At 39.3% G+C, this 15,015-nt stretch overlaps 1 protein-coding gene across 2 annotated transcripts in view; it reads left to right on the top strand.

Moving 5' to 3' along the window:
- The window catches only part of ASAP2 (ArfGAP with SH3 domain, ankyrin repeat and PH domain 2), a 168,895-nt gene that overhangs the window by 135,089 nt on the left and 18,791 nt on the right, over positions 1-15,015 (top strand). For both annotated transcript variants that reach the window (XM_048845460.2, XM_048845461.2), the window contains exons 21-22: positions 148-261; positions 11,436-11,691. In XM_048845460.2, the coding sequence (XP_048701417.1) occupies positions 148-261; positions 11,436-11,691 (370 nt within the window). The remainder of the gene's footprint in view (positions 1-147; positions 262-11,435; positions 11,692-15,015) is intronic.

The following is a 15,015-nucleotide window of genomic DNA, read 5'->3' as shown; positions in this document are numbered from 1 at the left end:
CACTAAACTCTCTGTTTTAAAAGACATAATTTGCACTTTAAAAGAAAAAAAATACTGATTTTTACGTCTGTTCAAGGAAGTTATATTTTAACTGTTCATAACTACTGCACATGGCACTGTTACTAACAGACTACTGTGTTTCCTTAGCTTACTCAAGCATTATCTGGAAGATTTAATTCTCATGTTCATGTAGAATATGAATGGCGGTTACTCCATGAAGATCTGGATGAAAGTGATGATGATGTGGATGAAAAGCTGCAGGTTTGTGCCTGATACTATACATTTAACTTTACAAACGTATCTTTTAAAAATATTTGTATGCTTTAGATAAAATGTTACAGTGTTTCTATAGGTAAGGGTGCAGAATAATGCAAATGAAATTTCTTAATGAAAATCAGTGGTTTTGTTTCTAGATAATTTCCTGAATTATAGTTTGTCTGCCTTTTTCCTGTTGGTTTTAATTACAAAACAGTTTAGTCTGTCATGATCAGATGGTGCCTTTGTGTTGTAAAGGAGGGAAATTGAGGCATGTGGTGACTCCTCCTCTTCCCAAAGCTGGCATTTTAGTGATAGTCAGCTAGTGCAGAATACAATACAATTTGTTTCAGTAAATCAAGAGTTTTTGTATTTATGTGACGCATAGCAGAAGCCAACATCAAAGATAGGAAAGGTGCTTTCAAAAGATAGTGATTCATTATAGAATCTTCACATATGTGTGAAATGTCTGAGGTCAGTGGCTCTGGTCTTGCAAAGAGTTACGCATGGGCTTCACTTCAGTGTGATTAATCCTGTGCATTAAGTTAAGCATGTCCATTGGTTTTTGCAGGATTGGGGCCTTAGCTCTGAATCCTCTCCATAAAATGCATATTTTCCTTTCCATATTCTGAGCTGGTGTTATTGATGGTTTTAGGGTAAAATTTTCAGAAGTATCTGAGTGACTAAGGGAAGTGACTAAGTCTCATTTCAAAATGGAACTTGGGGCCAAAATGTTAAGGGTATTTAGATGCTAAAAAATGCAGATTGTTGCCTAATGAGATTTTTCAAAACAAGTCCAAACATCCATTGGTTTCAGAAGCACCTAGGTGCCTAGCATCCATTGATTTCAATGGGAGTTAAGCACCCATGTGCTTTTGAAAATTCCTCTAAGTTCTGATCTGCAGCTTTAGATGCCTAAATGCCTTTTCAAATCTGACCCTTAGGAGTTATTGGGACTGAAGCTCCTAAAGTATCTGTCACATTAGAAAATGAGACTTAGGCTCTCAAGCCACTTAGAGTAACATTTTCAAAAGTGCCATAGTCACTTATATGGATGGTCCAGATGGCAGCGTGTGAGCTGGATTCAGCCTTGTGGGATTATTCAGTCTAGCCCCCAAAATGTGTCTGGCAGCCCCCAGCAGCAGCTGCCTAGAATGTGTGACAGATGTAGAGCATTGCAGTGAAATGTTGCATATGCCTGAGACCTGCTCTACAAAATGGTGTCCTCTGCGCATCACAGCCCATAAGTGTGAGGTCATGCTGCATGGAGGATGCCATTTTGTAGAGTGGGTCTCAGGCATGTGCAAGCATGTCACTGCAAGAGAGGGAATGTAGCAGGCCATTGAAGGTCAGTGCCATCTCTTGCAATCAGTGTGGGGTGGAGTAGTCTTTATTAACCAGAACAACCATAACCAGCCCTGCACTCTGCTCTTCCTCCAATCCCCACACTTAAAGCCCTGGGTCCTGTGTATCTGACAGCACTCAGTGGTGGACTGCTTGGTTTTTCTCTCTACTGCAGCTGCCATATTCTTGAGTTTCTTCCTTCCCAATGGACACAAATGAAACAGCTGAATGAGCTACATAACAGACTGATCCTGATGTGCCCTGAGTAATTCCCAGCTCTCTCATTGAGCATAAGTTTGTCCAGCCTGAGAGGTCATGTGCAAGGTGAAATGGGAGAGAGAATAGGAAGGGGAGGGAGGGTGTGTGTGTGTGTGTGTGTGTAACCTTGAAAGGACAGACAGGGCCTTCTCTGCCAAGGGCTGGTGATGCTAGGATGCTCTCACAGGCTACGTGGAGTTTTTGCTCCTGCCTGAGCTATGGCTAGATTCAGGTGCCCACAGCCATAGAACACCCTGACACACATCTTGAGTCAGGAGTGGGAGGGGTGTGCAAACCATTTGAAAGAGCTCTGGTGGCACCCTGGCAATTGCTGCAATTAAGAAAAGAAGAGTTGATGCAGAGAATAAAGCATTTCACACCAAGTGGATGAAACAACATGATGACTTGTTCATTGAAAGTAATGGATAACCACAGTGCCTTGTGTACTTGCTAGTGATAGTTGTGTGGAAGGAGTATATCAGCCAACATCACAGCATGCTGTACAAAGCCAAATACGAGAGGTACCCTGAAGAGTCATGTATCACTCCTATTAAGGCCTTGGAGGAAAAAAAAAACTTCAAAGCAGAGACACACATTGATGAAATCTTCAACTGCATGACTTGCAAGTCTGACTACATTTTATGAGGTCTGCCTCGAGCTAGTAAGATGTAAAAAGCCTTTTAGGGATGGTGATGTGGTTAAAAAAGGGTGTGCAATCCAGATGGCTCGTGCATTTGAGGATGGAAAAATAGAAAGGATTTTGCGTGTTGTTGTCTCACCAAACTGTAGCAAGGAGGATAAATGACCTGAACGATAATATGTCCTCAAAACTCAAGACAGTTGCTGCAAAATATACGTACTTAGCTCTAGATGAAGCATTGATGCCAGTGACCTCAGCCCACTATTAATTTTCATCTGAACTATTGATGAGGATTTCTCTGTGCATGAGAAGATACTGGAACTAGTTTGACTCAAGTGTAGTAGAAAGGGGGTGGATATTTACAATGCACTTGCTTCTGCTGTGAGAAAATTGGCAGTTCCCAAGTGTCCTTGTGCATAGTCACAGATGGAGCCAAAGCAGTGACCATCAGTAAAGGTGGATTAGTAGGTTTGCTGAGACAAAATGGAGTTGAATGTCTTACTTACTCTTCACTGCATCATATACCACGAGGCACTTGGTGGAAAATCTGTTAAAATTAGACTTTGTGTTGAAGTTGTGTTCAATGTTTGGAAGCACATACATCTGCAAAAGGGCATTCTCAATAATGAAATGTCAAATCAAAACTCTGCAACAAGCTGGAGAGCGACTTCCTCTGCTGCTGTTTCTGACTTGACATTGAGACATTAGTGCAAGAAAAACATTTTCCTCAATGTTTTCGCTAAGAGTGAGCTATTCTCTGACATGTATTTAATTTTATTACTACTTAACACCATTAATGTCTTAATGGCTAAATCTGAAACCTAAATAAATGATCTGATTCTAGAAACTGGAATTATATTTCTGTATGTGGCCCATGCAGTTGCCCCAAAATTAGCATCCAACCCACAACATTGAAAAGAGTGGCCCACCCTCATTTTATTTAAAAAAAAAATTAATTAAGAACTATTAAAGGTGATCTGCAAAGGATTTTTTAAAAATGGGTTTATGCCCTCTTTTGCTTCTTTATGCTGTATAAAGAAGGCCTGAAAGGCTTTTGGGTTTCAGAGTGGTAGCCGTGTTAGTCTGTATCAGCAAAAACAATGAGGAGTCTTTGTGGCACCTTAGAGGCTAACTCATTTATTTGGGCATAAGCTTTCGTGGTCTAGAACCCACTTCATCAGATGCATGGAGTGGAAAATACAGTAGCAGGTATATTTATACAGAGTACATGAAAAGATGGGAGTTACCTTACCAGGTGTGGGGTCAGTCTAACAAGACAATTAAATTAACTGTAGAATATCAGGGGAGGAAAAATCACTTTTGTAGTGGTAATGAGTGTGGCCCATTTCAAACAGTTGACAAGAAGTCATTGAGGGTGGCCTGTAGAATGTGGGGTCAGAGAGTTGTCTAGCAGCCTCTCGTTCATATTCCGACCTATTCATGACAACTACAGCACCTCCTTTGTTATCCTTTTTTATTATGATGTCAGAGGAGTTTCTGAGGCTGTGGATGGCATTGTGTTCTGCACGGCCGAGGTTATGGGGCAAGTGATGCTGCTTTTCCACAATTTCAGCCTGTGACCACATTCTACAGGCCATTACCCTCTGAGCCCACTGAGGATTACCAAAAGAAACTACATCATCTGCTCAAGAAACTCCCTAAAGATGGACAGGAACAAATCTACACTGAACACCTCTAGAGCCCCATCCAGGATTATTCTATCTGCTACCCAAAATCCGTAAACCTGGGAATCCTGGACGCCCCATCATCTCAGGCACTGGCACCCTGATAGCAGGATTGTCTGGCTATGTGGACTCCTCCTTAGGCCCTATGCTACCAGCACTTCCAGCTATCTTCGAGACACCACTGATTTCCTAAGGAAACTACAATCCTTTTGATGATCTTTCAGAAAACACCATCCTGGCCACTATGGATGTAGAAGCCCTCTACACCAACATTCCACACAAAGATGGACTACAAGCCGTCAGGAACAGTATCCTCAATAATGTCACAGCAAACCTGGTGGCTGAACTTTGTGACTTTGTCCTCACCCATAACTATTTCACATTTGGGGACAATGTATACCTTCAAATCAGCGGCACTGCTATGAGTACCCGCATGGCCCCCACAGTATGCCAACATTTTTATGCGTGACTTAGAACAATGCTTCCTCAGCTCTCATCCCCTAACACCCTTACTCTGCTTGTGCTACATTGATGACATCTTCATCATCTGGACCCATAGGAAGGAGGCCCTTGAGGAATTCCACCAGGATTTCAACAGTTTCCACCCCACCATCAACCTCAGCCTGGACCAGTCCACACAAGAGATCCAGTTCCTAGACACTACAGTGCTTATAAGCGATGGTCCCATAAACACCACCCTATACCAGAAACCTACTGACCGCTATATTTACCTGCATGCCTCCAGCTTTCATCCAGACCACATCACACGGTCCGTTGTCTACAGCCAAGCTCTAAGATACAACCGCATTTGCTCCAGTCCCTCAGACAGAAACAAATACTTGCAGGATCTCTATTAAGCATTCTTACAACTACAATACCCACCTGGTGAAGTGAAGAAACAGACTGACAGAGCCAGAAGAGTACCCAGAAGTCACCTACTACAGGACAGGCTCAACAAAGAAAGTAACAGAACGCCACTAGTAACAGAACGTCACCTCAACAAAGAAAGTAACAGAACGTCACCTTCAGCCCCCAACTAAAACCTCTGTAGTGCGTCATCAAGGATCTACAACCTATCCTGAAGGAGAAACCCTTAATCTCACAGATCTTGGGAGACAGGCCAGTCCTCACTTAAAGTCAGTCACCCAACCTAAAGCAAATACTCATCAGGAACTACACACCACACAACAAAAACACTAACCCAGGAACCAAACCCTGCAACAAACCCTGGCGCCAACTCTGTCCACATATCTATTCAGGGGACACCATCATAGGGCCTATTCACATCAGCCACACCAGCAGGGGTTTGTTCACCTGCACATCTACCAATGTGATATATGCTATCATGTGCCAGCAGTGCCCATTTGCCATGTGCATTGGCTAAACCGGACAGTCTCTATGCAAAAGAATTAATGGACACAAATCTGATATCATCAGGATTTACAACATTCAAAAACCAATCGGAGAACACTTCAACTTCCCTGGTCACTCAATAACAGACTTAAAAGTGGCAATGCTTCAACAAAAAAACTTCAGAAACAGACTACAATGTGAAACTACAGAACTGGAATTAATTTGCAAACTTGACACCATCAAATTAAGCCTGAATAAAGACTGGGAGTGGATGAGTCATTTCAAAACCTAATTTTACCATACTAGTTTCCCCCTACTGTTACTCACACCTTCTTGTCAACTGTTTGAAATGGGCCACCGTCATTACCACTACAAAAGTGATTTTTCCTCCCTTGATATTCTACGGTTAATTGAATTGTCTCGTTAGACTGACCTCCCACCTGGTAAGGCAATTCCCATCTTTTCATGTACTATGTATAAATATACCTGCTACTGTATTTTCCACTCCATGCATCTGATGAAGTGGGTTCTAACCCATGAAAGTTTATGCCCAAATAAATGTGTTAGTCTCTAAGGTGCCACAAGGATTCCTCGTTATTTTGTTGAAAAACTTTTGTTAAGTTAGGTAACTTTTTAAATTCTTTTTTCTTTTTTTTTCTTTCTTTCTCCCTGCTATGTTTTACCTTAGAAGTTTCTGACTAGAAATCCTGACTAGAAATTTGGTAGCTAAACTTTCATTAGTTTAGCTCTTCCAGTATCACCATTTCATTAGTTTTCCAGTCATTGTATAGTCTTCCAGCTTAAATAGGACCTATATTTCCAAAGTTAAAAATAAATTTAAAAAACAACCCTAAACCAAAACTTTTCACACCACCTTTATACATCATAAAGAAAGGGAAAAGGGTATAAGCCTATTGTTTTCCTTTGCTGGTCACCTTTAAGGAATGTCTCGGCAATCAGATTGTTGGATTAGCTGAATAGTTCTTGCCCTGTCATTCTGAAACAAATGTCTCCTTCACTGGAATATCACTTCTGTTGGGAATACTGTCTGTGCAGAATTCTTATTCTTGGGTCTTATCTCCTTGGTGCAGGAGAGATGAAACTTCTCTAGTGCTTGTGATTTTTTTGACCTTTGACAGCAACATTAATGTCATAAAGAATGAACCAGGCCCCTTACTGACTGTTGTGTGCCAGCTCCTGCAAAGTATAAATGCTACTTCCTTCCCTTCAGTTTCTCCTTGACTGTCTTCAGTGATGGAGTCCTTTGCAATAGATTGGGGTTCATAGGCCATTTGCTGCAAGTCTTCATTGGATCCTGATAAGGTTTTGTCCTTATTATGTGGCATTAGGTATAATAGCCATATTGCTGTGTAGAATATCCTTTTCCTGCTATAAACCTTTCTTTCAGCCAGCTCCATTATGGTTGTTAAACACTTTAGATCTTCTTGTCTGTTGTGTCCATCCATTGATTGCTTAATTATTTTGAAGGCTAGAAGTTTGTTATATCAAGTGATTCTAAAGTAACAGAAGGGGAGAGGCTTTCATATTCTAAATGAAGGTGTGAATTAGTACAATTGGCTGTCATTCATGTCATTTTGATAACATTTTTTTTAACCAGTTGGGATGCTGTGCTTTGAATCATGGATATAGGGACAATAGCATATGTGTTCACTAGACTGTGGGTATAAATACCTACTTGGCCTGAATGCAGTTGCTAAATGGCTCATTTTATTTATTCCAACAATCTATGCAGCTGTGTGTTTATCTAACCTTATTTTTAAAGGCATATTTATACTCTTGTTGATCTCTGGAATGTTACAACTCAGTCCTGTGCTAAACATATGAACCCATGACTCCGTCTATTACAGTTATTATTAGAGAACAGTAATTACCAATGACTGCTGTTACAACAGAAAAAATAAGTCTGAAATACACATAGCAAACAGATGACTTGCGGCAAAACTCAAAGTGAACTAATTAGGGCACATATTGATAGTGTGCACAGGCTGATCAGCAGTCCCTCCCTCCCTCCTGTCAAACTCACCCATCTCTCTTTAATGAATCTTCTATGAATTGGACCTGCTTCCTCTTTAGTAAGCTGAAGAGAGCTGGCGAGAGGCTTGGACTCCTGTGCCATTCTTGCTTATGGGTAACATTTTCAAAAGTGTGTTAGTTGCATAAGAGCCTAAGTCTCACTGAGTTTCAATGGGACTTAGGCACTTCTGAAAATGGAACTTGCGTTCTAAGTCATTTAGGCACTTTTGAAAATGTTATCCTATATTCTTATGGACCAGAATGCTTTACTGGTCTAAATCGGAGGATTTGTATTATTGAAGGGAGTTACCCTGCTAGGTACATTCATGGACTATTGGGCGAAGTATTTTTCTTCCTTTTTGAGAGTTTGGTTATTAATGCTGTCGTGGTTATGCTTGTTCATCTTTAATAACTGTAAGATTAAAAGGTAAAGTAAGGTTTTTACATAGGCCTGAGTGATATTTTGCATAAGAATATGGGGAGTAGTTTTTAAAGAGTATTTGTATTCTAGAAGCATTTTTTAACAAAGGAGTTTCTAACTTTTGAGTTTCACCTTTGTTTGAAGTGGAAGAAACCTTGTGCATGTAAACATAAGTAAGGAACTACCCTGCTCCAGTTTGTAAATCTTTAGTCTTTTGTCCGAACGGCTCACAACAATATCTTATAATTATTAGAATAGTGGTTGTCCCAGAGCAGCATAGACATCTGAACATTCCATCATGTCTAGTACAACATTTGATCACATAGGTACAAATATCTGCAAATCAAGAATCTTTTGTGGCCTTTAGCAAGTTCATTAGCATGATGATAAACTTTTATTTAAATTTAAGACTTGATATACACAGCTGTCTTGTATTGTGACAAATAAATTATAGCAGCCTGAAATCAACTTCTGTTTTCAGGCAGAATTCTTATGAATTGAAATGAGGTTTTTTAAATAAAAGTTCTGATAGGCAGGGCTTGAAAGATCCACTCAGAGAGAGTACTTAGTTTTCTTGAAGAAGTATCATTAGCTATTATATAAGCTTTCTTTTTAAAAAGGTAATTTTCTGGCTCGTACGATTGGAAAGACAACTTTCCACATGTGGAAAGTCTGTAAACCAGTGCAATACTTTCACTGATTCTGCAGCAGACCAATTAATTGCTTCTACTTAGTCTCCTCATAGCTCTCCCTGAGAGGTAGCAGAATGGAAAGTGTTTACAAACTCTTGTAAATATCACTGTGTCTATGCAGAATCCTGCTCAATTTTACTCTGAAGATGCTGGGTAAAAATGAATAGCAACTGAGGTAAATACTGGACCTGTTCGCTGGTAAGGAGGCCTTGAAAACAAAGGTTAGATGAAGGGTAGTTTCTCCTCTCGCACCCTCACAGCGGGAGACAAAATGTCCCTTTGCTTTTTCTGTAGCCCTTAGGGGCTGGGGAGCATTAAACTTACTGGATAATTACTACATGGGCCTGTGGTGATATTTGGGCCTACAAATTTACTCTAATTGTGAGTTCAACTGTGAAAAGCGAGTATAAGTTTATAAAAGATCACAGTAACCTATAACAACATATGTTGGTGGGAAAAGGTACATATGGGAGACCAAGAGACTGAATTAGTCCAAATTAAAAAGCCAAGATCAAGATCAAGTACTGTGTTATGATCATATTTGGTAAACAAGAAAAGTGTGGAATCAGAAATGAAACTGATGTGTCAGGAATGAGGCCTAATTGATGGATAAAATAATTAAGAGGATTGGGCTATTCCACATATAACTCCCTTTTGGGGTCCTTAAGGAAAGATACTTTAGGAAAAAATTGGCTACTGGAGCAAGCTTCACCATCATGGCTGCCTCCCCTACCATCTCCTTGGATCCCAGACCTGCTTCATCTCAATCCTGAAAGCTGTCCTGACCAGAGAGGGAGGCAGATAACATCACTATCTCCACCAGCTCCGTCTGAATCCCAACCACCACCTGGGATGTGAGACTTTGTCTCTTTTATCCACCCAGCCACCCCACCAATGTGTCCTTTTCCTGTCCTACCTTATTTCTTCTCTTTTCTTTCTGTCTAATAAGTGTCTGACTTTGCTGGCCAAGACTGAATACTTTGCAACACTGCTGTAAGCCTGTGACTAGAAAGAGGCAACTAAAAACAATGTCCCAAACAGCCAGAAGTTGGTAGAAGTTTGCCAGGTCTTGGAGTTTCTGATAAAACTGTGGGCTCTGCCTGTATCTTTCTAGTAGTGAGGCTGCAAATGAAAGTCAACCCCAGAGAGACATTTTCTATCTTTGCTGTTCTTTTCTCTCCCTTCTTATGGGTATTCGTTTTGTTTGGTCTTCTAGGAAACAGGATCAGACTTTAACAACAGTGACAACAGCTCCAGTCCATCTCTACTAACTTCTTCTCTTTTCCCCAAAAGGACAGTTAAGACCATCTTTAATGCTATCCTAATGAGGGTTTTTTCCCTTCTAAATACTCTTACCAGCTAAAGGGAAAGGGAACAAGGGATTTTGTTAAAATGAAAGCCTTATTTAATACGTTATGTTTCAAAATGTTTTACTGTTTTTTCTTTTCCTTCTGTATCTTTAATGAAAGGTTAAAAGGATTTTAATGGTGTGTTTAACATGGTACTAAGTAGGCTGAGGTTTCTATATACCAAACCGTGGATTGTGTTTAAAACTGTTCAGTGTTGTATAGTAACTGGATTATGGTAACACCGTTAGCCCATATATTCTATCTAAATTAATACAACAGGCCTGATATAAAAGATAGGGCAGAGGGAGAGCACACTGGTAGGAATCCCAGCACTCTCCCATATCCCAGCAGCTTATAGAGTTAGGAGATAGCTTTTCATCTAGGTGTTGCCCCTGGTCGGTGAGGCCCCTCATCTAACATAACAGTCTCTGGCAAGTAGCTGTTAGGTGTTGGGTAAAATTTCTAAACCACATGTGAGAGTTGATGGATCTGGGCAAGAGAGAGATTGATGAAATACATTAGAAAAGACAAGAAGGTATTGAGGGAAGGGGAGAGAGGAAGGGAGAAGGATTTTGGTGGGAGAAGTGGGGAGAAGAAAGGAAAGAGGTTAGAGAGAACAATGTAGGGAAAGAAAGAGAGACGACAAGGGGCTGCAGGGTGAAAGAATGAAAAAAGGGAAAGAAACGTTAGACATGGCACGGTCAGGACATTGGACTGGAACTTAGGAGACTTTTTTTTTTTACTGGCTCTACAATAACCTGCTGTATGATCTTGGGTAGTCTTTTCTTCCCTCAATGTGTGGGTTTCTCTCCCTATCCTTTCTTTGTCTTGTCTGTTTAGATTGTAAGTGCTTTGGGACAGGAACTGTCTTTTATTATTTATTTGTGTAGTGCTTAGCACAGTGGGGCCCAACTTTCATTTGGGACCTCTCAGTGCTGCAATAGTACAACTCATAGGTGGTGGCGGTGGTGGTGATTATGATGATAATGAATAGACACTAGGGAAAATATAGTGAAAGATGCACCACGATCTATTATAGAAATGAGGGGAAAAAGTTATTGAAGCCAAGAAAGGAAAGAAGGCGCAAGAGAGAAGTAGTAAGCTACATCTAAAAATATAATAAAACAGCAAATTGATTGAGACCATTTGTTACAATTAAATACATATCCAATAAATGGTGCACAACCATTTTTTTTTCTTTTAAAGTATATGAGGGAAATGTGGCTTTAAGGGGAGGTGTGGTCAGGAGTGGTAGTGGCAGCAACATAGGTCTGATACATTTGAAGAGTTAGTAGGCATAGTCCTCTGGCTAGCGAGTGTTGTGTATATATTTCAAACCTTGCTGAATTTCTTAACCTAACTAATGTAATATCCATGTGTATTTTTGTTTTGGTTTGGTTTTAGCAACCCAGTCCGAATCGGAGAGAGGACAGGCCTGTCAGTTTCTATCAGCTGGGATCAAACCAACTTCAGCCTAATGTAGCATCTTTGGCAAGAGATGCAGCAAATATTGCTAAGGATAAACAAAGAAGTTTTATGCCTAGTATATTACAGAATGAAACCTATGGAGCAATACTTAGTGGCAGTCCACCTCCCATTCAACCTGCAGTACCTGTTACTACAAGTGCACCTCCCCTACCTCCAAGGAATATTGGCAAAGGTACTAACGCTGGAAAATATAGTGTTTTAGAAGAAATGGGATCATAACATTTTTTTTCTTACATTTTGAAGATTTGTTTTACAGTTACTTTGCACAGGTAGGTATTGGAACTATTTACTGATGATTTTTTTTTTTAACTTGAAGTGAATCTGCACAACATATTCTGAATTTGATTTACATTGTATGGGCTAGTGAAGGAAAATATATTCTGAATTCTACTTCAGGTATACAATTTGTGTAAAAATAATAGATGTATAAATAAAATCAATAAAGCTCAAGCTCGTTATAAGAAATGAGTAACAGCCCAGATGATCGACTTCATCAATTGCTTCTTGCTAGAGCTCCAACTTTTAAAACTTTTATTTCCTAAAGATGTCTCAGTCTGATTTGTACTGAACTTCCATAACCATCTAGCTGTTGTGGAAATGCTTCTCTTTAAAAGGGGCCAAAGAGAGTATGAAGAAAGATAGGCAACGATAACATTACAGACACTCTTCTTAAATCTGTGCTAGAAAGTGTGGAAATAAAGAGTGAAATATAAGATACATACACAATTTGGAGAACTAGGAGTTTTATGGGATTGGTAACTGACCAAAACATAACTCCCATTACTCATTATCAGGGATCCTAGAAATCAGTTTGCCATGGGAAAACACAGAATTTGTGTTTTTACATTTTGTGAAAAAATAAAAACATATATTAACTATTAATTAAATTTTACTGATAGTACTAGTGTCACTTATTCAGTGTGCACAACCTCCCCTTTTTGTGGTTGATTTTTGAATGTGCTTTAAATTTACATACCTAAACATACTCCAATCAACTGCTTCCGGCATATAGAGTTTACACAGTAGCATATGGAGAGGTTCATGTTTTAATGCATCTCAAATTTCACTTCAGCCTCCAGATGTGAGTAATTAAAGTTATGAAAAGATGCCGAAAACTTTAAAAATCACCTCTAAAGACTGTGTCACTGAGTTTCGCAAGGACAAATTTCACATTGATGGTAATGTGCTATTCTGTACTGTATGCAGCAAGGCTATAGATTACATTTGGAGGCAAACAGTTGAAGAACACATAGAAAACGCTAAACATAAACTGACTGAAAAGAAACAAAAACATGAGACTGAGACAGCAGGGCCATCGATAACAGTAAAGAAACAATGCAATGTGACTGGATCATTCCAGCATTCTTGTGCATTAAAAAACACACACAATTTTCTGAAAATCTAGAATATAGACATAGAAGTATTTAGAATATGTAAGCAATACAAATTGCAATTCTATTTATTTATTTTAGTGTAATAATTGATGGCACTGGAGGCTTCGAACTTGCTTAAAAGTTGTAAATATATCAATAAAACATTGTGTTTAATGGATATCTATATATATTGTGGCTAGGGAAATTGAAGTTCAGCATTTCATTTTAATTGTGGAAAAAGGTGGATTTTTATGGGGTTTTTTATTGGAGAAATGTTGTTTTTTTTTAAATCACGGAAAACTAGGATCTCTGCTAATTATCCTCTGTTCAAAGGCCTATATGAAATCAGTAGGTCTCACTTCTGTTCATAAGGGCCAAATGCTCACATAACAAAATGCTCACTTCCATTACAATCAAGACTCTTACCTCTAGATATAATCCCTCCAGGCCAAGCAGGTGGAAAAGCATGGAGAAACTTGCACAGCCAGTCCTTATACTGTGATAGTTTCCTGGATAAGGATTTCAGTCTCTAATGCCTTCAGCAGTCTGGCATCTTTTCTGCATGCCAAAAGTATTTAAAACTATAGTAATGCAAGAAAGTATTATTCATATACATACGGTCTTTTATACTAAAATATCTCAGACTTTGTGTATGCATGACTTTCTTACCTGCCCTGTAACATAGTCCACGCACCTTGTGTAGAGTGAATACTCGTCTTCAGGTATGACTTTTTATTGACTACTGAATGAACAATAAGACAGCATAAAGTACAGCATTGCACAACTGACCAGATATGTGAATGGTTTTTTCATCCTCCTTGGAAGCATCACATCATGGCTGAAGTTAGGATATAGGACTTGATGCACCATTTCTGTTTTTGGATGGCAAATCACAAGTCTACAATATGATGAGCTAGCTCACGTGATATGGGTGCAAGCATAAAAAGTGCATAAAGTATTATTTTTGGGTGGAAATTAAGTGAGAATACAAAATGGTTAGCGTGATTTCATATGTTTTTTTTTAAAAAGGCTGTGAAGACATTTTGGGAAGGCGGAACCCAGCTGAGGATATTATTCTACTCCTTGACTGAATAACTAAAATGGTGGTTTTGCCCTTTGACTAAATTTTACTCCTGAGCAAATGTACTATTTCACCCATTGCCCTCTCATTAAATGGCAGACTTCCAAAACACACATTTATCGTTGTTCTCCCACCCGCCCTTTACAACTTGGCACCCATACAGTGCAGCTCATGCCAGGAAAATATGCCTCCTGGCTTAAAAAGATTTATTTGTTGGTATATTTTACTCTAGCAGTTTGTTTCATTAGCCTCTTTCATTTTCCCAATTGAACATTATGATGACATCACTGATCTTACTCCTGTTAGCTGCCTTTATTATTATTATCCTCTTAATTTTAGAACGCTCTTTAAATCTTCTGATCCCTTTGTATCTTCTCTCCATGCAAATTAATGCTTATTTCTATTTCACATTAACTGTGTGTTTCATCCGATGAAGTGAGCTGTAGCTCATGAAAGCTTATGCTCTAATAAATTTGTTAGTCTCTAAGGTGCCACAAGTACGCCTTTTCTTTTTGTGTTTTTCATCTTTCCTTAATATGGTGATCATGCTCTCTGTGTAGGCATATAATTATATGGTACTAGCAAAATGTTTGCTGTAAAGGATTGCTTACAGTGTGCTCTGGTGAAACAGGGAGACTGCATTTTAGCCTTATAATGGAGTAAATTAGGAACCACTTATAAATACAAAAGCAATGCCATGTAAGTGCTACAGCTGTTGGTCTAAGTTTGGATGAAGCCCTGAAATGCAGTTTTGTGGAAGTTCCAGGTCAGAACTGACATTACCTGTTGAGTCAGCATGTTCACAGACCCTTACATGTTCGTTATGTCCCTTTCTTGTAGTGTCTGGAGGCAGCAGTCAGGGGTTAGTGATTTTTCATAGGACTCACCTTTTAATTTCTTGTTGCGAAGTTTTTGCCTTTGCCAAGGCTTAACCAGCCTCAAATTCATAAGCTGTGAAATGGATTATAAACCTGACACATTTTGAAATGTTGACCTGAGACAAGCACTTATGGAGCTGATATGTTAAGAATACATGATTTAT

This window comes from Caretta caretta, chromosome 3, assembly GCF_965140235.1.
Source record: "Caretta caretta isolate rCarCar2 chromosome 3, rCarCar1.hap1, whole genome shotgun sequence".
NCBI classification, from domain to species: Eukaryota; Metazoa; Chordata; order Testudines; family Cheloniidae; genus Caretta; species Caretta caretta.
The sequence above is the reverse complement of the archived record's forward strand: the minus strand, read 5'-3'. Positions and strand labels throughout refer to the sequence as shown.